Source organism: Molossus molossus, unplaced genomic scaffold, assembly GCF_014108415.1.
Source record: "Molossus molossus isolate mMolMol1 unplaced genomic scaffold, mMolMol1.p scaffold_m16_p_4, whole genome shotgun sequence".
NCBI lineage: Eukaryota > Metazoa > Chordata > Mammalia > Chiroptera > Molossidae > Molossus > Molossus molossus.
Window position 1 is genome coordinate 430633 of NW_023425377.1, and position 24812 is coordinate 455444.

The window sequence follows — 24812 nt, forward strand, 5'->3', positions numbered from 1 at the left end:
AGAGAAGCGGCCAGACGCCGGTGCAGCGTGGCCGCCACCAAGGACGCCCCACCCGGAGACGGAGGGCCGAGGAGCCCGCCCGCCCACACCTGGTGCGCCCCAGACCCCACCCCAGGGCTGCCGAGGGTTTATTCCTCAGAAGGCAGTTTGCCGGGGTTCCCACGGGGCAGACGGCACCCAGCCAGCCCCTCCCTTCGCTGCAAGGGGCCCGGCCAGGAGGGTCCCACTGCGCTGTCCGGGCAGAGGTTTGCTCCTGTTACCGCGACTGCCCGTGGACACTGTGGCACTGACAGGCCCAGGGGACATTGCGAGCGGCCCAGCTATGCTTGCGTGACTTCCACGGGCACACTCGGGGGGGAACCAGGGGTCACCCAGGGCGGTGGGCTCCACGGGAACTGCCCGGGGCAGCCCCTCCACTTCGCTGTGACCTCAGAGCCAGCGCCCGGGCGAGGGCTGGTCCGTGCGGGGAGCAGGGGTCTGGACTGGGTGCTGCCGTGCCCGCGTGGGGGGCGGCCGTTGCCCATCTGGTTCAGCAGCCTCCAGACCCCGATGTCAAGGCTGGTATCTCAGCCCCCAACCCCCCAACCGCTGCCCAGGCAGCCCCTCCCAGCACCAGAGACAGGGGCCATGAAGGGTGCCAGCCGGGTGTCACGAGCAGACGCTGTCACTGCTTAGGACAGACGGGCTGCTCCCTCCCCACAACGCGAGGGGCCCTCGCACCCAGAGCCGACGGACGGCTGCTGTGCCCCTGGCCCCTGCAAGGCCAGCGGGCATCTCTGCTCCATCCACACTCCAAGCCCAGACGGGGCCCCACCCAAGTGTTTGTTGACTGACCAAAGGGGCCCTCGGCCCAGGGAAAAGTCCTCAGGCCTTTGGGTCAAGTGCTCGGGGCGCAGCCTCTTGGCACAGGCCAGAGTAACACCATCTGTCAGGAAGGTGTCTGCCGTAACCCTGAGCACTGCCCGGGACGGCCCCCCAGCACCTGACACGCCTCACCTCACAGTCCCCAGTGTACAGACGAGGAAACAAGCTCAGAGATGCGCCTGGTCACAAGCAGGAGCCAGAGGACCCTGGCGGGCAGCCAGAGGTCACAGGCCTGGAGCCTTGCACGGCTGCCCTGCCCACGACGCCCAGCAGGTGGCAGCAGAGCCCAGGTCGCGCAGGACGGCTGGGCTGGGGGAGGGGAAGGCCGCTGTGACCCCACACTCACCAGTCAGGTCTAACACGTCCCCAGGCCAGATGTGAACTGAGGGCCGAGGGCCGGAGGAAGGCTTGCCCCAGCCTGTCTGGCTCACCAGCCGAGTGCTTCCCGCCAGCCAGCCGCCCGGTCACCTAATTTCAGGCCCCGAGACACAGCAGCAGCATTTTCTGGTGGGCGCTGGCCAGGGTCCCTGACTCGGCCCCAGCACTGGACAGCAGTTTGGCCCTTGTCCTGACGCCACTCATCTCTCGACCTCAGCCCCCGGGGCATGGGACGGCGGTGCCGACCCACCGTGCCCGGACCCTGCGGGCTCCAGGCCTGGCTTTGTGCAGCCCAGGTGGTGCCCAGACGCAGCCCAGCCTGAGGTCTGCTGCTCGGCTCCCCAGCTGTGGGTTGAGCCCACGAGAGGAGCCTGGCCAAGCTGCACACCGTGGACAGTGCCTGGGGTGCCTTCTGCACACACCTGGAGCCCAGCTGTGACAGGTCGCTCGGAAGGCTGGCATCGGGGCAGAGGCCAGGTGGCTCCCTCAGCACTCACTGAACCCCTGCAGTGTGCCCGTGGCTACTCTGTGCCAGGCCACCCGTACCCGCACCCACTGCCCTGGGCCCCCCCAAGTGCCGACCCACCGTACCCACACCCACTGCCCTGGGCCCCCCCAAGTGCCGACCCACCGTACCCACACCCACTGCCCTGGGCCCCCCCAAGTGCCGACCCACCCATACCCGCACCCACTGCCCTGGGCCCCCCCAAGTGCCGACCCCCCGTACCCGCACCCACTGCCCTGGGCCCCCCCAAGTGTCGACCCACCGTACCCGCACCCACTGCCCTGGGCCCCCCGGTGCCGGGCCACCCGTACCCGCACCCACTGCCCTGGGCCCCCCCAAGTGCCGACCCACCGTACCCGCACCCACTGCCCTGGGCCCCCCCAAGTGCCGACCCACCGTACCCGCACCCACTGCCCTGGGCTCCCCCAAGTGCCGACCCACCGTACCCGCACCCACTGCCCTGGGCTCCCCCAAGTGCCGGCCCACCGTACCGCACCCACTGCCCTGGGCCCCCCCAAGTGCCGACCCACCGTACCCGCACCCACTGCCCTGGGCCCCCCCAAGTGCCGACCCACCGTACCCACACCCACTGCCCTGGGCCCCCCGGTGCCAGGCCACCCGTACCCACGCCCACTGCCCTGGGCCCCCCGGTGCCGGCCCACCCGTACCCACACCCACTGCCCCTCGCGTGTTCCCCCAACCCCTTCGGTGCCGGGCCACCCGTACCCACACCCACTGCCCTGGGCCCCCCCCCCCCGGTGCCAGGCCCACCCGGGCCCATCTGCCTCTCAGCTGAACTTCACAAACACATCGCTTGACTCGACCCCCACCAGCAACCCTGGAGGTGCTGCTGACCCCCAACATCACTCAACGCTTCCAACCACTGCCTGACTGGGCACCGTGCCCCGACTATGCAGACAGGGAAACTGAGGCACAGGGCAGGTCTGGTATTCCCTGGGGCAGACTTGGCTCCACCGGCCCCTGAGGGCTCCCTGTGACATCCGGGGTGGGGGTGGGGGTGGGGGTGGGGCAGCAGCCCTGACCTCCTGTTGGAACAGCCTGCAGCTCAGGGGGGCAGGAAGGAGGCAGGGAGCCGGGGTGAACGCCCAGGGGAGCAGCAGGGGTCCAGAGCCTCGGTGGGAAGTGCTGTGTCTGTTGGTGATGGGGGGCAGCTGGGCGCCTGGGCCTCTGGACAACGGGGGTCATTGTCCACCCGTGAAAGGCTGCCATTGAGGCTCTGGCTGCAGGCGGCGGTGTGGGAGGGGCCAGGGGCAGCTGGGGCCTTGGGGAGCCTGGCCCAGGGACCGCCCACACGCCCATGACCTTGGCCGAGGCCAAGCAGTGGGGAGTGCCAGGCTGGCACCTGCCCGTCCGGGTCCACCTGGAACCTGCGTCCTTGCCACACCCCTCGCTCCCTGACAGCAGCCCTGTCTCCAGTGCAGTGGGGAGAGGGAGGCAGGGTGGCCCCGTGCTCCCCGGCCCTCAGCATCGGCAGCACACCCAGGGCCCGTCACCAAAGCCCGGCCGACAGAACTCTCGTCCTGTTCACAGAGGGGCCACTGAGGTGCCCTCGCCCGGGCTGCCTCCAGCACCCCCTGCACCCCCAGGTTCTCCCTCTGGCCGGCGTCTCACAACCTCACTGCTCTTGAAGGCTGCTGGCCAGGCATCTGTCCAGCGTCCCTCAGAGAGTTTGACGCCCTCATGACTGAGGCCGGGTTACATGTCTCTACTGTATGCTGTCGCGTCCGTGGTGGTGACCAGCCGGTCACACGGGGAAGGGGGTCTGCTGGGAAGTCGGTACCTTTCCCTTTGCCCTCTTCAGTCTCGGGACCACGCCCTTGGGGGCCAGGGCCCACAGATGTCTTGTCGACCAGGGCTCGGCAGCTCCTGGACGGTCCCCACACCCACATTCCTCCGCGTCCGTCCGCGGTTCTGTAAGAAGGTCTGTCCCTTCTCCCTTCACTTACTGCCTGGTTTGTTCTCTGTTTACGTCCGCGGGGACCTTGGGATTCACGAGGCCATGTCATTATTCATCTCCTTGGTCAAATGTCCGGCTTTGGTCACCGGAAGCCACTCTGGACACCCAGCCTGGGAACTGGCCAGTGAGGCCCCGGCGGGTGCTGGGCGGCGCTGACCCATCGCCCCCACTCCAGCACCCTGGGGACACCAGCAGAGCTGAGTGGCAGGCTCCTGGGGTGGGGAGGGCCAGGCTCACCTGGACTTGGGAGCCCACCTTTTCCTGCATTCCCTTCTGCTCGGGGCCTCTGCACTCGTGGGTGGCGGAGAGTGCTCTTCAGCAAACCAGGGGGGCCGGGGGGGGGCTGGGCAGGAGGTGCATGGGAACCCCATGCTCCTCAGGTGGGAGGGGCCCTCGAGGATGACCTCGGGGCTGGACAGGGTCAGGAGTCACCAGCCCCTCTCCATCTGCCCTCCCAGCCTGGACACTGGCGCTGGGGGAGGGGAGGGCGTTTGGAGGTGCTGGGCTGCCCCCCCATCCCAGCAGAGTGCTGGGCGCCCGGGGCTGTGCAGAGCTACGTGTCCCTGGGGCGGCTGCCATCCTGGGAGGAGACCCGAGCAGGGCGTGTGGTGGGGTGACAGGAGGGGAGGTGGCCCCACCCACAGACCCAAGGGCACTGGGGGGACCGCTGAGGAGGGAACAGGGCCTGAGGGGGGGCGGCATTACCATCCTGGGACGACAGCTTTATAGGAACGAGGCGAGGGGGGGAGGAAGGGCTTCGCCCAGGGCCTGCAGAGGTGCTGGGAGCACGGGCGGAGGAGGCCCTCCAAGGTGACCGCTGCTCGCTGGGGAGCCCAGGCCCCCGCCTCCCTCTGCGGTCACCACCTCCCCAGCTGGGGCCTGAGGCAGAGGGACAGACCTGGCCCCAGACCTACAGATGACACCCAGACACAGCGCAAAGCAGCCCCCCACCTCCCAGCACCCGAAAGGGACGAGACGGAGGGGTGTGTGCCCTGTGCGCTCACCCGCCTCTGGAACCCAGACGTTCCCCTCGTGAGACCCGCTCCTGGTCCCCAAGGCTACATCACGTCAAGACAGGGTCACATGCCCACCCCTGCCCGTCGGAACCGGAGACGAGACTTCCTCACACTCTGGGACAATCACTCAGCCCTTTTCTCACAGGACCCGAATGACAGGGGCAGAGCCTGGGCCTGTGGGCGCGCAGACACCACCCGGAGGGCCAGTGCCATCCCAGGGAGGCAGAACCGAACGGCGGAGACACTGAAGCCAAGGCTGGCAACACTGACCCCTGGATCAAGCTGTGCCTGAAGGCAGCTCTACTATGTCAGGACATTTCCTATTTCTCATGCCCAAGTTCGATTTATGTCGCTCACAACCAAAGCATCCCAACGTGAAAACTCAATGCAGGGCCATGGTTCTGCTGGCCCAGCCGCACCCACCTCTGAAGTGAGGCCACACGCTACATGGTCACCGACTGCTAAGAGGCCAACACTGGGAGACAAAGGCACTCCGGACGAGCCTGCCCAGGGTTCAGAGCAAGCAGATGGGCTCAGGCCGCGACGGAGTGTGGGAGGGTCTTGGGAGCCAAACAGGCACAAAAACCCCTGTGCACCCCCTACAGCCCCCGTTAGGGGTCGTCAGCAGAGGAGGGCTGTGTTGCGTGGGTGGCCATGGATCAAGGCTACACAGTGGTCGCGTGTCAGGGTGGGGAACTGGAGGGCGGGGCCCGCAGTGCCCGCTGTGCAGGCGTCCTGGCCACACAGGGCCTCACTCCCAGCCTCACGACCAGACGGGACGTGGGAACCAGTTATCGCCTCAGGCAGCAGCACGGAAGGACCACTGGGGCAAGGAGATGGTGCCCCTCACACCCTGGGGCCCACGACAGGCAGCACAGACCCAGGGTGCTGACAGCCTCAGGGTGCTGGGCACCCCAGCTTGGTGGTACCTCCCCAACGCCTCCTCTCTGCCCCTGCCCCTCCCTCCCAGGACCTGCTCACCCTGAAGGCCACCCCAGAGCAGGGGCGTGCCCCCGCGCCAGCCCGTGGGCCCTGCACGCACCCTGCAGTCGGCCGGGCTGTGTGGAGCAGGGACTCCCCAGCTCGAGGCCAGGAGGCCAAGCGGCAGACTCGTTCAGACAAGCCCGCCCCCGTCGGAGTCCTCACCTGCGGAGTAGGGCTCCTGCTTCTCCAGGTCGGTGAACTCCTGCCGCTCGTACTTGGCACGGATCCACTGTTCCCTCAGGAGGCTGGGACAGAGCAGAGGGGCCGAGTGGCCTGTGAGCCCGGCAGGCAGGGGTCGGCCCACAGCCCGGGCATGTGCCCTGAGCAGCAGGGTCAACGCTCAGCCACTGAGCCACACCGCCGGGCGCTGATCAGTGTTGTCACGAATACCTCCCCTTTCCAAGAAGCCGAGGTCTAATTCACACACCATCAGCTCCACCCGGTGTCCAGCCAGCGGCTCACAGCGCCTTCCCCTGCCCGCTCCCCGCCCCAGATCCAGGTCCCCTCTGGATTCTGTGCTGGCAACAATGTATCCCCTGCCCGCTCCCCACCCCAGATCCAGGTCCCCTCTGGATTCTGTGCTGGCAACAATGTAACCAGCTTCCTCTCCCACGCCTGTGTTCAGACCCATCCAGGGCACAGGCTTCTCCAGCCCGACGCCTCCTTATTGATGTGAGAGAGAGAGGAAGGGAGAGGGAGACAGAGATGGAAACATGGAGGAGAGAGAACATCGACTGGACGCTCCTGCACGCCCCCCACTGGGGATCAGGCCCACAATCTGCGTATGTGCCCTGACTGGGAATCGGACTGGCGACCTCCTGGTGCAGGGTTGGGGCTCCACCATGGAGCCACACTGGCCTGCCAACACCTCCTTTTAATACAAACCTCTGTCACGAGAGACGCTGGACTCAGAGACGAAGGGCCAGTACCCAGCCCCGCCCACAGTGAGCCCCACCCCAGGCCCTCAGCTCAGAGGTCTCGGAGGGAAGGCAGAGACCGCCCTGTGCCCCCCAGTCCTCCCAGCCCCGCCACCGGAGGGCAGTACACCTCTGAGGGGACCCACCCTCCTTAAAGGGTGACCCCGCCTGCCACACAGCCTGACGGATGGACACAAGGCAGCTGCGCCCTCAACCCCCCACTCCCACCTCCATCGGCTCCCCACTCCCTGCCGGCCCCACCCCTGCTGGCTGGTCTCTGAGCCAAGACCCTCCAGCCCCAGAGAGCACTGCAGCCTCCGTTTCTGCGTCTGACCCACGCAGACGTAAACACCGCGGAGGAGACTGCACCTCGGAAGAGGCCGTCCATCTCGGCCCCACAGCCCAGGGGCGTGGCCCAGTAGGGTGTGGGCATGGCCTCGGCAAGCTCCCCGGTGCAGGGCGACCTTGTCATTTCCAGTCAATGCCCCACGAACAGACAGGAAACCCGGGCTTCACCCCGGCCTGTGCGGTCAGCCACAAAGTTGGATCAGCCCCAGCTGCAGCTCCCCAACCTCGGCTGGGGCTCTGGGGCGCCCACCCCGGGCTGTGCCCGAGTGTCCTGGGCTGTGGTCACAAAGCACCCCGCACGGGGCACCTCGGTCTGCGCCCACACCTCCACTCCGCCTCCGGGCCCAGCTCTGCGACCCATCTCACTTCCTGTGGGGACGCCAGAATGGACTCCCGCCCCCCAAACCCCGGGACCTTGTTTGAGACCCTTCACTTCACTAGCCAAGGCCCTGACCAGTGAGGACATGACCTGTTTTGGGGGATACCACCCAGCCCCCTACAGGGATCAGCTCCCCTCCTGCACCCAGGTTCTCATCTGTAACATGAGGGCCTCCTCAGGCCTAGCACAGAAGCTTCTAGAAGCAGCCACAGGAGGAAGGCCCGGAAGCAGGCACCGGGGTGTGGTAGTCTCCACCAGGTTTAGAGAGCGGTCCTGACCCTGGGTCACTGTGGGGTACCAGTGCACCCCATCACCAGTGCCCGAGACAGGTGCCTGGGCTGGCCCTGCCATGGCACAGGGCCCTGACCTCCAGACCACCTGGGCCCACACTGACTGGGGGTGGGGCTGGGGTGCCCATGACGCACCCCCACCCCCACTGATGGTGACCTGGAGACTCCCCAGCATCGTCCTGTCATCAGGGTGGCGGGTAGCATCCCCCTGCCAGCGGGGCTCTCGGGGTCAAGACAGGTCACCTCCACCCAGAACTCAGACCGGGAGCTGGAGACAGGGTGGCCGGTGGGGGGCGGGGCCCTGCTGACATGCTGTGGACACACGCTGACTCTGGGGCTGACCGCCGGTCCTGAACGCCCTCCCCACCCCACCCCCGTGTCTCAGGACACCCTGCCGGAGGTCAGGAAAGTCCTATCTGGAAGCAGGAACGTCACAGATTAGTAAATTAAGACAAGGTCACCCGGCCGGTGTGGCTCAGTGGTTGAGCGTCGACCCTGCACCAAGAGGTCGCCAGTCCGATTCCCGGTCAGGGCACATGCCCAGGTTGTGGGCCCGATCCCCAGTCGGGGGCGTGCAGGAGGCGGCCAGTCGATGTTCTCTCTCATCGATGTTTCTGTCTCTCTCTCCCTCTGTAAAATATCAATAACAAAAAAAATTTTTTGTTAAATTAAGACAAGATCACCCTGGAGTAGGGTGGGCCCGGATAAAGGGGCACTCTGGACACAGACACACGGGGCCGGCCACGTGAGGCCACGGAAGGTGCTGTCTGCAGGCCAGGAGACTGGCCTCAGGAGGACCCGCACGCCCTGCCCGGCAGCCTCCAGGACCGAGAAGTGACCGCCCGTCAAGCTGCTGGTCTGCGGGCTTTGTCCCCCAGGCCCCAGGAAGCGAGCACAGCACCTCTCAGCTGGGGCCTGGGAAGACTGTGGGCTCAAGAACTTCTGGGATTCGGGGGAGAGGGGCACCCACAGGCCCCAGCTGCCAGGAAGTGGGCTGCTCAGGGCCCGCGTGCCTGTCACACGGGAGGCGGCTGCCACCAGGTGAGCCCAGAGGACCGAGGTAACTGTCAGGTAGGACCTGGCGGCCTGGGCGGTGACAGGAAGGCACTGGGTCCTGCCCGCGTCACCAGCCAGCTGCCAAGAACGACCATGTGGCTGGACCCTCTGAGCTCCCGGGCCTCCTCCGGACTCCAGCTCACGGGGCTCAGCCTCAGACACGAGGGGCGGAGGGACCCTGTGCCCAGAGAACTCACTCTGGGCCGCACGCCTCATGGCACCTCATTTCATCCCCATGACAGCCTGGTGGCAGGTGGCACCCACCCCACTTTATAGCTGGGGAGGCCTCAGGGCCTCTGCCTCCTGGAGGCAACTGCCAGGCTGCCCTGCACGAGCCCTGGTCAGGGTGCAAACCAGGGTTACCCCACGGTCCTCTCCAGCGCACACGGGCTGCACGCACACCGCCCCCCAGGGCCCTCCCCTGTGTACACAGGCATGTGTACCCCATCTCGGCCACTGCAGAGCACACCACAGTGAGCGTGGTGTATCACCCCCACACCTCCCTGGTCAGGTCTCCCTGTTGCTACCAGCCCATCGAGGGGCTTCCCTGAGACTCCCCTCATCTCAGCATCTGTGCCCTTCAGGGCCTGGCAGACCTGAGCACCTACTGCGTGTGTGGACGTGTCAGGCGTGGTTCCCGAGAACCTTCACCTGGTGGAGGCTTCCGGAAAGCCACCCCCGCCTGGACATCAGAGCACGCTTCCCGGGATGCCGGTCCCCTGGGGAGGCCCTGACCACACACCCCTGAGGGGCCGGTCACAGGGACCGGGGCCCTGCTGAGCATCCCAGCAAGGACACACGCTGAGGGCCAGTCGGCCCCTCGTCACGGGCTCCGATGGCAGGAGGTACAGGGCACCAGGCAAATGACTGACCCCCAACAGAGCAGCCTGTGGCGGGGGTGACATCATCACATCTCAGAGTGGCTGCCAGGCCGCTGATTCATCCTGAAACCTGCAGGCCCGGGGCCCCCGTTTCCCTGGGAGCCCAGAAGTGGCCGAGCGCCCTTGGAAGACACACCTGCCCAGCGGCGCTCTGGGCTGGTCCTGGGAGGTGTCATCCACGATGGGGGTCCCCAGTGTCTGGACACACCGCCCAGAACTCCCCCAGAGCCAGGTGTGGGCTGAGGGCCCCATGCCCACCGTCCACACTCCCCAAAAACGCAGACACAGAAGCAGCACTGGCCCCGCCTGGCCCCTGGGGAGCACACAGGAGCCGAGGTGTTGCGGGAGGAGCCGGGTTCGCATCGCTGGCCTGGGTGGGCCGAGCGGGAATTCACAGCGTGGAGATGACATCCCGGCCTGGCCTCAGCTCCTCCGCTGGGCCCTTCGTCTCCATGGGGACAGCCAGTCCCTCTGGGCCTCATTTCCTCGGCCAAACAGGGGTTCATGGCCTGGTCCTAAGAACCATTCGACTGGGCTCGGACGCCCCAGCAGGGGGACATCCTTGGGGTGGGTCTGAGTGATCCCTCAGGGCCAGTCCTGCCCAAGAGCAAAGAGGGACCCAGCATCCTGGGCGGGGCTCATTCTGGGTTTGAGGTGCCGGGATGGGGGAGCCCGTGGCTGAGGCTGAGGGAGGAGGGCCCGGTCCCCAGGGCCCTGCGACGGGCGGGCCTCCTCACAGCCGGTCAGGAGATGGCAGATTCCCGGCCCCTCCCTGAGAACCTGGGTCCATGGGCCCTCACACTCACCCGACTTCCAGAACCCACGGGTGGCCCACCCGGTGCTGGGTGCTGGGTGCTGGGCAGAGAGTCCGAGGGCCACCCCCCCGGAGGAGCCCCAGCCCACAGGACCCGAGAAGGAAGTGCTGAGTGTTCCCGGCTCTGAGTGGCCAGAGAAGGAGCAACCTCAGGAGAGACAACAAAAGGCAGCCAGGCCCAAGGGCGCCGGGAACACAGCCAGGCCAATGCCGGGGGACGGGGGCACGGGGACAGGCACTCCGTAGGACAGAAGGGGGTGCTCAGAGGGCTGGGCTGGAGCCAGGCTGGGGGCAGTGGCCCCCAGGGACACAGAGGGACGGGAGGTCCCCACACCCACGGCCATGCCCTGAGCCAGGTGAGCGCGCAGCATCTCGGGCACCGGAGCCCCCGGCTGCACTCGGTCCTGGGGTCCCCGGGCACCGCCCACCGGGCCAAGAACCAAGCTGGCGAGGAGACCGAGCGGGGCTGCCCCTGTGGCCCGGGCCCAGCTTCCCTGAGCTCTGGGCACGGCCGCGGCCCTTCCCGCTGGCCCCCCCGGACCATGCCCCGCGCTGCTCACCCCCCACCCTGACGGCGCTCTGTTACTCACAGGCAGTCGGAGGCCGTGGGCCGGTAGTAGAAAGACGGCACTTTGGGCTCGTACGTGGCTCTGGCAGCGCTGTTCCCGTGGGAGGCCATGAACTGCGAGAGAGACCAGGTCAGAGCACTGAGGCCGCGAAGGGAAGGGGCCTCCCGACCCCTCCTGTCCCAGGGACACCGTCTGGAGTGAGGAGGTAGAGGGGTCCTGGGGTGCCGAGGGGAGCCTCCTTGGGATGGTGCCTGAGCTCCTTCCCAGCCCCGTGGCCGCCCCAAGACGCACCGGCTGCAGGCTGCTCCCTCTCCAGAGACGCCCATGTCTGCCTCCTGCAGGGCCCGGCTTGTTCACTCAGGGGACCCACGTTTAGGGGGCAGGAGTGTGTCCCGGACACAGAGAGGGCCCTGCACTCAGCTGCAGAGCAGGGACCCCGGCCCAGGCGGAGCGGACAGCCCCTGAGGGACAAGGACCGCAGAGACGGGGAGTGTGTTCCGGGAAGGAGAGGAGTCAGGGGGACCGGTGGGGGAGGCTCTCCAGGTGTCCCAAGCACAGGAAACAGCACCTGCAAGGGCCCTGTGGCTGGGACGTGGGGGGGGGTGCGGGGCGCCCCCACCAAGGTGCCTCACCGCATGGCCCCAGGACGAGGGTGTGTTAGTGGCTCTGCTTCCTGACCCCCGACACGAGCCCCTCCCCCTACAGTCACCATGCTCTGAGGACCATCGAATCCTGAATGTGGGGGACCCAAGAGGGTAACTGGAAGAAAACCATGAACGAGACATTTCCACTGAAGGCGGCCACCACGTTGGAATTCTACCGCCAACTGCTCCGCACACAACGGCGACCTGCCTGCAGGTACCGGAGGAGGGAGCCCGTGGGCGACTCTTTGGCAAAACACCCGAGAATCAGCCTGACGGGGACTGTTCACTGTCCGCGCAGACAACCAGCTCCTGCCGCGGCAGACCCTAGACGGAGACGCCGCCGTGTCGGGTGGGAGAGAGACACCTGTCCACATTATTCTGTGTGTTCCTTGCAATTCTCAGAAGACAAGCCAGGCCCGGCCGGTGTGGCTCAGTGGTTGAGCGTGGACCCTGCACCAAGAGGTCGCCGGTTCGATTCCTGGTCAGGGCACCTGCCCAGGTTGAGGGCCCGATCCCCAGTGGGGGGCGTGCAGGAGGCGGCCGGTCGATGTTCTCTCTCGTCGATGTGTCTCTCTCTCCCCCTCTCCCTTGCTCTCTCTCTAAAACCAATAAAGAAAAAAAATTCTTTTTAAAGAAAAAGGAAGTTAAGAGACAGCCCACAAAGAGAAGCAGAGTTCAGACACCGTGGGTGACATGGGACTTGTGTCCAGAGCGCAGAACTCTCTGTAATGACAACTCCTGTTTTTAAAGAGGTGAAGGATCTGAACAGGTTCTTCGCCAACACCCACAGCGATGGGAAGACGCTCCATACCGTCAGCAAGGAACGCAGACTGAGGCAGAACGCACACCAGCTCGCGCTCGCGGACGGTGGACAGACGGTGGACAGACGGAGAGGTGTTTGCGGGGGATCGGGAGTGGGCGAGTGCGGCCGTGGGAGACACCTGGGGACCCTCGGGTGTGAGACTCAGCAGAGGGCCCCACAGGCCCACTCCGGTCTGCACAGCGGGACGTGCCCCCAGAAGCCCGCCCAGGAACCTTCAGACACGTTATTCATAACAGTCCAGTGTCCGTGAGCTGAGGGGCGGACGCAGTGTCCGTGTGACCTGGCTGCAGCGCCGGGACCGCGTGGGGGAGCAGGGAGGCTGCGAGGCCGGCTGTGTGGCTCCGCCCCAGGCACGGCCGGCAGGGGGGGGGGGGGGCCCTGGGGAGGGCTGCGGGCGGCGCCAGGTTCATTCCGGACGTGAAAATGCTCTGAAACTAGCCCCGGGAGCTGTGGGCCTGTGAACTACATCTCAACAAAGCTGCTATGAGTAAGAAATAACCCCGGGGCCGAGCAAGCCTGAGTTCGTGATAAACCCTAAAACCACAAGAGAAGAGGTTGATAAATTTGACGACATCAAAGTGAAAAGTTTCCACTGCAAAACCCTCAGCAGCAAAGCGAAAGGCAACCCAGAAACCATGCACCCCCACCTCGAAGGGGCAAGTCCTCGAGTGTGAGGCGCCCCAGAAAGGAAAAGCCCCCGGAGAGGGACTAACGAGGATGGCGCACTAGACGCTCCATTTCGCTCGAGACAGGACCGCGCCAGGGAAGGCCCGAGGGGCCGGGCTCTTCCCTTCCCAGCAGAGGAGCCAGAGTGGGGGGGCCCGAACCTCCCGGGGTGGGTGCAGCACCTCCGTCCTCTCTAGGAGCTGGGCCTTCCCCAGCCCCACCTGGACAGGTGACCGCTCCGCCAGGCTGCTCACTGCCCGGTCACAGTGGGAGGAGAGGAGACCACTCTGTCCATCCAGAGGGCCGCACAAGGGACACGCAGGCCCCTGTCCCCATCCCACCCAGGCCCCCATCCCCGCCCCACCCAGGCCCCACGGCCCAGCCCCAGCCTCCGCAGACCCCACGAGCATTTGCAGAGAGAACCAGTGGGTCGCTCACCCCTCCTTCCCGACCGGGCACACCGCCCGTGTGGTTTCCAGCCTGGGCCTCACACCCGGCCAGGGCGGCCGCCCCGTGTGACCACTGAGCAGGACGAGTCCAGCAGCCCTGGGGAGTCCCGGCCCAGAGTGACCTCGTTAAGTGCAGGCTCTGGGGCAGGTGGCCTGGGGCCAGGACTTCGCATGGTGACCAAGCCACGGCCACCGAGCTGCAGCGGCAGCAGCAACTGGCTACTCCCAGGTGGGGGTGCACATGGGGTCACAAGCCCTGGACCCCCGTCCCCACAGCAGCCCCGGCCAAGCAGCCAGCAGGCTCTGCTTCGAGGCCTGGTCTCCCCTCCAGCTCCCGCCGCCATGGGGTCAGACCCCCTGCTCCGCCCCTCCTCTGCCCGCCACACCCCACCTGGGGGTCCCTGCCTGTCCTCCTCCCCAGGCCAGCCACCCCGAGCCCTCCTGCAGCGAGGTCGACAGTCGTGGGTCAAGGTGGGCTAGTGGGAGGGCCTGACCCCTGCACGGCTGAGGGCCGGCTTCCCAGGTATTCGGACTCAGGACAGAGGCCTCAAGAGCTGCCAGGGAGGGAGCCTTCGCCCTCTCTCCAGCGATCCCACCAAGGAGGCAGGGGTCCCCCAGACCGACCAGACAGGTAGGGCCTCCCAGCCTCCGGTCCCCGCCAGGCCGAGCCCTGGGGCCTGGAGCACAGGGAGGAAGGGACCAGCCAGGGCTGGGCCCAGTGGGACCCGCGTGCCCCCCACCCGGGCCGTACCTCCACTTGGGCCTGCTCCCAGGTGTCCAGGCGGACGGACTTGACCTTGCTGACCTGGGGGATGTTGCGGTGGATGGCGGAGCAGCTCAGGCAGATGAACACCCCCAGGGTGTAGGAGGCCCAGTCGGGATCTGGAAGGAGAAGGCCACAGTCGGGTCAGAAGGAGCCAGAGCCCGAGAACGGGGCAGGGCCCTGGGCCCCCAGAGGAGCAGCGGCCAGCCAGACACCCCAGCTGCCCTGGACGGACCGAGCGCTCGATGGCCACTCACGTGCCTGGCGTGACGAGGACCTGGGCTTGTCCGTCACGCCGACACGGGGGGCAGATTGTGTCTGGTTTACGGGAGAAGGCTGAACAGACGCGTGTGTGGATGGAGCTGACGCGGGGGAAGCTGACGACCCCTGAGTCTAAATGAGCCGCACGAGGGGCCCGCGTTTCCGTAGGCTGAGCTTTCTCACGCTGGCTGGCAGCAGAGGGGACACCGTGGGGGGACCCTGGGCGAGTCGATGCTGGGGGCTCTCCCGTTCGGCACACCCCAGCAGTCACTGAGCAGGGGCTGACTGCTGCCCGGAGCCCACAGAACCTTCTGGACCAGACAGGCTTAAATCAGATGCCCACTGAGGCCACGCATGAGTGGGGTTCGCGGGGAGTCCCTGGCCAGCCCTCACCCGCCGGCCCCTCTGCCCATCTGAGAGCCGTGTCGAACCCGCCCTGCGGTGGCCTGGCCAGAGGGTCCGAGTCTGCAGGCTGAGGGTCGGCTGCGTGGACGCCCCGGGTCTGTGCGGGCACGTCCCTCTGGGATGACGCAGCCCCCAGCCCTGCTGAGGAAGGGCCCTGCACCTCCCTTCAGGGACCTTCAGAGCCCCCCCAGCGCCACAAGTCAGGAGGCCCCGCAGACACCAGACGCCTGGGCCCAGCCGCAGCACCGGTGTGAGAGCAGCTGTGGCTGTGCTCCGTGAGTGTGGGGTGCCAGGGCCAGCAGCACCCCTAGTTCCTGAGCTAAGGACCCACCAGCCCCGGGCTTGGGGGCGCCCACCACACTGGGCCCAGGTCTCCCTGCGGGTCACAGGAAACTGCAGGGGCCTGTCCTGGGGTCGGGGTGCTCACTGTCCACCCAGCCCACTCGGCCCGGGCCCCACCCCGGCTGAGAGGGGTCCGTGAGGCCATAGGCCAGGGGAGCAGGTAACCGGCCCCCACACAGCTTCCCAGTGCCTCTCGGAATAGAGAAGTTTCAGAGGAAACAGCTGCGTCATCCGCGGGCCCTGGGCGGGGCCGTGGGCATGGGGCCTGCCTCCCGGGGGGGGGGGGAGAGCGGGGTGTCTGGTGTCTGGGGGGGGGGCGGCTAGTGTGGGAAGGGACTCTGGGACGCGCCCCCCCACACACACACAGGGACTCGGAGGACACAGGAGGCCCTGCCCTAACCCTCCCTGAACTGGGATTGGCTGGCATCAGGGGTGCCCACCAGGGCCTACAAGAGTGGGGGCAGCTCAGAGACCCCAAAGCCTTCCCTCAACTCAGAAGAGTTATGCCTGGAGGGCGGAGGAGGGTGGGGGAGCGGGGGCCTTCTGCCCACTCCCGGCTCCCGCCCACCCCACCATGTCCCCACTGCCCCTGCCGCTGGGGCTGCAGCCGTGACCGGGAGGCCACCGCCACACGTACGAGGTGACAGCACCCCCTCTCTGTTTGGGAGACTTCCCGCCGCACCCCGCTCGCCTTGGCTCACATGTCACACAGAGGCCACTCCACGCACCCCAGTCAGAGGCCCCTCTCATTCTCTACAGAACCTGCCCACTGGGGCACCTTGACCACGGACTGTTCCCCGACTCCTAGGATTGGGGGTCAGGCTTGCTGCAGCCCTGACTGGACAGACGCCTGCGTGTCAGGGCCCCAGATGTCTGTGCGGCCCTCCCAGGAAGCCACCGAGGGACAGCCACCGAGTCCACCGCCCAGGGCGGCCACCGGGCACCGAGGGACAGGCCACCACCCCTGTGGTAACAGGTCTGGGAAGGGACAAGAAGTCGGGGTCTGTGAGACGGTGGGCCTGGGCTTGTGGGAGACCCGGGGTGGGCAGTGGGCTTTGAGTGGGGAGACCCCTGGTCTGAGCGTCCGAGGGGGCAGGGGAAGCACCAGCCACAGGCAGGAGACCCCACGCGAGACCGAGCTCTCACAGGTACGCAGGCACCGAGCGGAGGTTCCAGCCCGAACAGCCCGTCCTCTGTTCTGTGTCTCCCTCGGTTCTGGTGTCGCTCAAACTGCTCCATGGCTGCAGAGGACGCCCAGGTCCCACCCCTGGTGGTGCCGCCCCCACCAGGCGCTGGGCACTCCACGCCACGCGGCCCGGCAGCCTCTGCAGGGCCCCACAGGCCGCGGGCATGAGGCCACCCTCCTTGGGCCCCAGTATCCAGCTCCCTCTTTGCGAAAGTGCGGCCCCGACAGGAAATGAGGAAATATGGACCGAGAGAAAGGAACAGGGAAGATGGGCCACAGACACGGTGGCTGGCCGGGAGGGGCGGCTGAGGCCACACAGGCACCGGATGAGACACAGCCTCGCCCCTGGCCACCAGGGCGGGGCGCCAGGACAGCGGTGGGTCGAGGGGCCCGCAAAGCCATTCTGGGATGGAAGATGCCACGGGCAGGGCAATCGAAGGTTTCTCTCCCGTCGGAGGGGCTGTGGCCGCCCCAGGTCACCCGCTCAGCCGCCAATGCTGCAGGACACAGCAGGCGGGCAGCTGGGACAGGGTGTGGCCCCGCACCTACCGTGCACTGTGGGGCCCTGGGGGGCCGGCCAAGCCCTGCTTCAGAAGACAACTGGGTGTGACCCAGACGAAAGCCTGGGAAGACGGTGCCTGGGCTGAGCTACTGAGGTGCTGGGGCCAGCCTCCAGGCCAGGATCCCCCAGGACAGCCCACGAGGCCCAAGGGGTGGCGGGAGGCCTGGGCTGGCGTGGATGGACGCCCTGCAGTACCAGGACGGGTGGGAGAGGGCCAGGCCGGGGCTCCATGTCCACTCCTGCTCCAACCCCACAAATACAGGGGCCCCAGGTGCCTCCAAGCTGCTGCCTCACTCAGGCGGGGAGACGTCTCCTGCAGCTCAGGGCAGATGGTCCCAGGCCCCCCGCTTCCTCCGGGCCCCTCCCCAGCTCCCCCATCAGCAGTGCCCCCATCTGCCCAGCTCAGTCCAACCTTCTCCAGGGCAATCGGGGGGGTGACTCAGGCCCCTCCCCATTTCTGGGACGTGCCTGAGCCGCCTGGACACCTGAGGCAGGTGGGGCTGAGCGAGGCAGAGCAGGTGTGTCCCCTTGGCCAAGGCCCAGCAGGGGAGGAGGGAGGGTTGGCAGGGCCCTTCAGCCCAACCCCAGAGACCTTTGCCCTTCCCCCGGGCCCAGCTGAGGGCAGGGCTGGGATTCAGGGAGGACGGGGTGGCTCTGGGCAGCTCAGGTGGAGGGCAGGCTGGTGCCCACCGTGTCAGTCTCTCTTGTCCAGGGGCTGCCCTTCCCCACAAGCACCTGCCTTGTGGGGCCACCCAGTCCCCCACCCTGCCGCATGGCTGCCCGCCCCCCCCCCGGGCCTACCCGGTCTGGTGTTTGTTCTGTGCACCCTATCTCCCCTGGAGGGAAGGCCCTGGATCCCCGGCACACGATGTCCTTGGCACCACGCTGGTTAGGCAGGCACCTTCTCCCCTCTTAGTGGGGATCCCCATGCAGGCCCTGGACCCCAGCTGTGACTGCTCTGCCCCTGCCCCTCCCCCTGAAGTGGTTTCCAAGGATTTAAAGGGCCGGTGTCCTCTGCCCCTCATGTTCCACTTTCCCCTTTGGGGAGTCAGACAGTGAGGACCAGGACGTGCCGAAGAAGCTGCGTGTTCAGGGAAATTAGGAAGGGACCGTGCACGACCAGCGAAGGCTCAGGAGAGACCCGGGAAGACGTTAATTCACACCTCAGGCTGACGCTCAGCAGGGAACAGCCCACTGCACACCCGCACACCCCAGAATGCAGCAGACCCCGTGGGGGTCTGAGTTCCAGAGTTACCACACTGCTCCAGTCCCATGTCCCACGGTCAGCCAACGGTCAAGGCCCACCGAGGAACACACAGGACCGTGAACTTGCAGAGAAAAAAATGAACAGAAACTGTCCCCGAGAAAGACTTGGTAGCAGGCAGACCAGACAAAGGCTCCAACACGGTCTCAAGACACCCCAAGAACTATGGGAACAAGGGGGAAAGACAAGAAGACGCTTTAAACACCAGACACGCCCGTTCGCAGGATGTGCAGACACAGGGCCCAGCGCTCCCAGGGCCTGGGACACAGCAGCCACTGCCGGACAGCAGAGCGCGCCTTCGAGGGATTAAAAATCGAGTAACTATGTGACCCAGAAACTCCGCCCCGCGCAGGGGCCCACCCAGCGGCACCACTCAGGACAGCCAGGGCACAGGAGCGGCTCCGTGCCCGGCAGGGGAGGAGGGAGGGTTGGCAGGGCCCTTCAGCCAACCCCAGAGACCTTTGCCCTTCCCCCGGGCCCAGCTGAGGGCAGGGCTGGGATTCCAGGAGGAGGACGGGGTGGCTCTGGGCAGCTCAGGTGGAGGGCAGGCTGGTGCCCACCGTGTCAGTCTCTCTTGTCCAGGGGCTGCCCTTCCCCACAGGCACCTGCCTTGTGGGGCCACCCAGTCCCCCACCCTGCCGCATGGCTGCCCCCCCCCCGGGCCTACCCGGTCTGGTGTTTGTTCTGTGCACCCTGTCTCCCCTGGAGGGAAGGCCCTGGATCCCCGGCACACGATGTCCTTGGCACCACGCTGGTTAGGCAGGCACCTTCTCCCCTCTTAGTGGGGATCCCCATGCAGGCCCTGGACCCCAGCTGTGACTGCTCTGCCCCTGCCCCTCCCCCTGAAGTGGTTTCCAAGGATTTAAAGGGCCGGTGTCCTCTGCCCCTCATGTTCCACTTTCCCCTTTGGGGAGTCAGACAGTGAGGACCAGGACGTGCCGAAGAAGCTGCGTGTTCAGGGAAATTAGGAAGGGACCGTGCACGACCAGCGAAGGCTCAGGAGAGACCCGGGAAGACGTTAATTCACACCTCAGGCTGACGCTCAGCAGGGAACAGCCCACTGCACACCCGCACACCCCAGAATGCAGCAGACCCCGTGGGGGTCTGAGTTCCAGAGTTACCACACTGCTCCAGTCCCATGTCCCACGGTCAGCCAACGGTCAAGGCCCACCGAGGAACACACAGGACCGTGAACTTGCAGAGAAAAAATGAACAGAAACTGTCCCCGAGAAAGACTTGGTAGCAGGCAGACCAGACAAAGGCTCCAACACGGTCTCAAGACACCCCAAGAACTATGGGAACAAGGGGGAAAGACAAGAAGACGCTTTAAACACCAGACACGCCCGTTCGCAGGATGTGCAGACACAGGGCCCAGCGCTCCCAGGGCCTGGGACACAGCAGCCACTGCCGGACAGCAGAGCGCGCCTTCGAGGGATTAAAAATCGAGTAACTATGTGACCCAGAAACTCCGCCCCGCGCAGGGGCCCACCCAGCGGCACCACTCAGGACAGCCAGGGCACAGGAGCGGCTCCGTGCCCGGCAGCGGACGTAAAACGTGCTTTTTCCAGACAGTGGAACATTCCTGAGCCTTTAAAAAGGAAGAAACTCGCCCCGGCCGGCATGGTCAGTGGACTGAGCGTCGTCCTGTGGACTGAGACGTCCTGGTTCAATTCCCGGTCAGGGCTCATGCCCGGTTGTGGGCTTGGGCCCCAGTAGGGAGCGTGCAGGAGGTGGCTGACCAGTGTTTCTCTCTCACATCGATGTTTCTCTCTTGACCACTCCCATTCTTTCCCTACAAATCAATAAACGGTTACTTTTTTTAAAAGGAAGGACGCAGAAGCCAGAGAGAGCTGGGGCAGCTGTAGGTACACACACCTCAGACCAAACAGACTTGAGACAAAACTGCAGAAGAGCTAAGAGCTCCATTAGGTGACGATAAAAACGTCAGTCACAGGAGAGGCGGGGACACCTGTAAATACTCACACCGCTGACAGAGGGTCACCCGAACATGTCATTCAGGTCTGACCAGAGAAGATGGCAGGATGGTCCCCATGGGTGTGTGAAGCCCCAGGGGCACAGCAGTAAGGAGGGGCACCCCCAGGGGCACATTGGTAAGAAGGGGCACCCCCAGGGGCACAGCGGTAAGGAGGGGCACCCCCAGGGGCACAGCGGTAAGAAGGGGCACCCCCAGGGGCACAGCGGTAAGGAGGGGCACCCCCAGGGGCACAGCGGTAAGGAGGGGCACCCCCAGGGGCACAGCGGTAAGGAGGGGCACCCCCAGGGGCACAGCCGTAGGAGGCACTGGCCCTCAAGGACACTCAGGCCAGTGGAACCGACAGACGCCACAGAACATTCCACCCAAGAGCAACCTAACAGGTTTCTCTCCAGCGCACGTGGGGTGTTTTCCAGAACAGAGCCCAGTTTAGGCCACAAAACAAACCTTAATACGTTTAATAAGACTGAGATCATATTCCTGGCCACAGTGGCAGGAAACTAAAAATCAACTGTAAGATGAAAACTGGAAAATCCACACATGGTTCTGGAACAGACAACGTGCTAACAAACAACTAGCGGGCCAGAGGTTAACAATCGCAAACACCCGAGGCACAGACGTGCAGAACTCGAGGAATGCGCAAAGCGATCCCCAGAGGGACAAAGGTCCCAAACTGCCGACTCACACCTGGGAAACGAACCAGCGATGCGGAAAGGAAGTGAGGACCAGGCGGAGCCCAGTGAAACAGAGACTAAGACAATACAAAAACTAAGAGCTGATCTTTTAAAAAATCTTCACCCGAGGATATTTTTCCATTTATCTTCAGATAGAGTGGGAGGGAGGGAGGGGGAGAGAGAAACATTGACGTGAGAGGGACATACCGAGGATATTTTTCTATTTATCTTCAGATAGAGTGGGAGGGAGGGAGGGGGAGAGAGAAACATTGACGTGAGAGGGACATATCAACTGGCCACCTCCCGCATGACCCCAACCAGGGCCGGGGACCACAACCAAGGTACATGCCCTTGACCTGGATCGACCCCACAGCCCTTTGGTCTGTGGGCCAACACTCCAACCGCTGAGCCAAACCGGCCAGGGCTAAGAGCTGATTTTTTTAAAGATAAACAAAATTAAGAAACCTTTAGCTAGGCTCGCCAAGAAAGACAGAGGACAAATAAATAAGTAAAAGATGTTATAGCTGCTACCACAGAAACACACAGAATCACGAGGCCCTGTGAACAGACTGCCATGCTGAACAGCCTGCCCCTAGAAACCACCGACTGGATCGGGAAGAAACAGACTCTGATCAGCTGCATCCCAGTGAGGAGACTGACACGGTCATCCAACCCCGCCCCCACACATGTCCAGGGCCAGACGGCTTCCCTGGTGAATCCTACCAAACGTGAAGAGAAGAATCGATACCAAGTGTCGAATTCTTCCAGAAAACAGAGGAGGAGGGAGCACGTCCAATGTCATTTTTCGGGCCAGCATTATCCTGGTACCAAAAACAGACAAGAAGCCATAAGAAAACCAAATCACAGGCCCACTTCCCTGATGAACACAGATGCAAAAATCTTCAACAAAATACCAGCAAAACGAACTCAGAGACGCATGGCCAGGGCCACACGCCATGATCGAGAGGCGTCTGTGCGGGGTGCAGGACCGTTCCCCAGCCACACACCAACTGCCTGACTCACCACCGTAGCCCAGGAAGGGTGAGGATCACATGGTCCTTTCCGTAGAAGCAGAAAAGGCATGTACGACATTCGACGTCCGTGTACGGTCCTCTCAGCGAAGTGAGTACAGAAAGAATGTGAATATAATAAAGACCACAGAGGACAGCCCACGGCTAACATCACACTCACAGTGAAAAACTGAACACCTGTGCCTGGCCGGTGTGGCTCAGCGGTTGACCGTCAACCCTGCACCAGGAGATCGCCGGTTCGATTCCTGGTCAGGGCACATGCCCAGGTTGTAGGTCCAATCCCGAGTGAGGGGCGTGCAGGAGGGGGCCAATAGATGTTCTCTCTCACTGGTATTTCTCTCTCTCTCTCCCTCTCCCTTCCTCTCTCTCTAAAATCAATGAAGAAAAACATTTTTTAAAAGAAGAAGACATTAAAAAAAAAAGAAAAACTGAGCACTTCTCTGCTAAGATCAGCCCCTCTTACCACTTTCATCCAACTTGTACCAGAGCCCAGCCAGAGTCCGGCCAGAAAGACAAACAGAAGGCGTCCAAATCAGGAAAAAGTTCAAGGTCTTTGCAGCTGAGAGGACATACTATATAGAAAATCCTACAGATGCCACAAAAAGAAAACACGTTAGAACTAACAAACCAATCCACTAGGTGCAGGAAACAGAAATCAATGCACAAATGTCTGTTGCGCTTCTACACACGCGCCGGAGAACGAGCGGTTGGGAACGCAGCCCCTTCACCTTGTATTCAAACAGGATACAAGCCCTGGCCGGTTTGGCTCAGCCGTTAGAGCGTCGGCCTGCAGTCCGGAGAGACCCGGGTTCGGTTCCCGCTAAGGGCATGTACCTCGGTTGCAGTTTGTCCCCGGCCCTGGTTGGTCGTGCGGGTGGCAGCCACTCGATGTGTCCCTTTCACATCGATGTTTCTCTCTCTCTCTCTCTCTCTCTCTCTCTTCCTCTCTCTCCCTCCCACTCTATCTGTACAAAAAATGGAAAAATGTCCTCAGGTGAAGATGAAAAAAAAAACAACAAACAAAACAAACAGGATACAAGCCCAGGAATACAACTCACCAGGGAGCGCACGGCCTGTGCCCTGAAAACTAAAACGTTAATGAAACTGAAGACACAAAGGAAGAATGAATGTTGTTAAAATGTCCATAGTGCATTTGGTGCAACCTGTATCAAAATTCCCATGGCATTTTTCACAGAAATAAAACAAATATCCTAACATCTGTATGGACCATGAAAGACCCCAAATAGCCAAAGCCATCCTGAGGGGGAGAAAAGTCAAAGGCATCACACTTCCTGATTTCAAAACTGTATTACAAAGCTATAGTAATCAAAACAGCGTGGTCTTAGCATAAAAACAGACACACAGGTCACTAGAACAGAGCAGAGAACCCAACAACCCCCACACACGCCGTCACTAATTTACGACAAAGAAGCAGAGGCCATACAATAGAGAAAGGACAAGCTCTTCAATAGACGGTGTCAGGAAAACTGCCCTGGCTGGTTTGGCTCAGCGGTAGAGGGTCGGTCCTTGGACCACTGAGTCCTGGGTTCGATTCCAGCCAAGGGTACGTACCTCAATTGTGGTTCGTCCCCAGAGCTGGTTGAGGTCATGCAGGAGGCGACCATTCGATGTGTCTCTCTCACATTGATGTTTCTCTCTCTACCTGAAGATACATAGAAAAATATCCTCGGGTGAGGATAAAAAAAAAAGAAACCTGGACAACCTCACGCAAAAGGAGGCAACCAGGCAGCTCTCCACCTCCATCCACAAAAATCAACTCAAAATGGGTTTAAAACTGGAACCTAAGACTTGTAACCTTAAAACTCCTTAAAAAAACATAGGTGGTAAACTCCTTGACCCTGGTCTTGGCGAGGCTGTTTGGATTTGACGGCAAAAACAACAAAGGCACGACGAAGAGGAGCCGCAAACTGAATGCGTCTGCAGGGCAGAGGGAACCGGCAGCAGAATGGAAAGCAACCAACAGGTGAGAGAAATGCTTGCAAATCATATCTGATAAAGGGTTAACGTGCAAAAATACATAAAGAGCTCATACGAGCCCTGGCCGGTTTGGCTCAGCCATTAGAGCGTCGGCCCGCAGACCAATGAGTCTCGGGTTCGATTCCGGCCAAGGGCACCTACCTTGGTTGCAATTTGTCCCTGGCCCCAGTTGGGGTCATGTGGGTGGCAGCCACTCGATGTGTCCCTTTCACGTCGATGTTTCTCTCTCTCTCTCTGCCTCTTTCTCCCTCCCTCCCACTCTATCTGAACAAAAGTGGAAAAAAATGTCCTGGGGCAAAGATAAAACAAATTAATTACTTAATTAAAAAAAAATCATACAAAAAAAAACAAACAGAAACAAAAGGCAATCATGAAGACGCTGGCGGCAGGCGGAGGGGCATGGGTGGGGACTGGCGAGCATGGCACGGTGTCAAATGGCACCACTAATGCCGGGAAATGCAAATCCAACCACAGTGCGGGGCCCTCACCCATTACCTGGGCTGTTCGAAGCGACGAGGAACAGGTGTGCCAAGGAGACCGCAAGGGGCCCCGTGCAAACAGCATCGCAGGTCCCCCGACAGACCCAGCAATGCCTCGCGGGTATTTATCCAAACAAAACGGAAACACGAAGGAAAAGACAACATGCGCAGCTGCCTGCCGACAGTGCCCGCGGCCCGGACCTGCGGTGTCCTGGCAGGGACGGAGGGCAGTGTGGTGCCTCCTCACTGCTCTAGGGCTCTGCCACGCAGAGGAGGCCTGGCCGGTCAGGCAC

At 63.5% G+C, this 24812-nt stretch overlaps 1 protein-coding gene across 2 annotated transcripts in view; it reads right to left on the bottom strand.

Moving 5' to 3' along the window:
• Positions 1-24812, bottom strand: part of ADAP1 (ArfGAP with dual PH domains 1) — a 36734-nt gene that overhangs the window by 6955 nt on the left and 4967 nt on the right. For both annotated transcript variants that reach the window (XM_036240330.1, XM_036240331.1), the window contains exons 2-4: positions 14313-14443; positions 11001-11092; positions 5888-5970 (exon numbers count right to left, since the gene is read on the bottom strand). In XM_036240330.1, coding sequence (XP_036096223.1) covers positions 5888-5970; positions 11001-11092; positions 14313-14443 — 306 coding nt within the window. The remainder of the gene's footprint in view (positions 1-5887; positions 5971-11000; positions 11093-14312; positions 14444-24812) is intronic.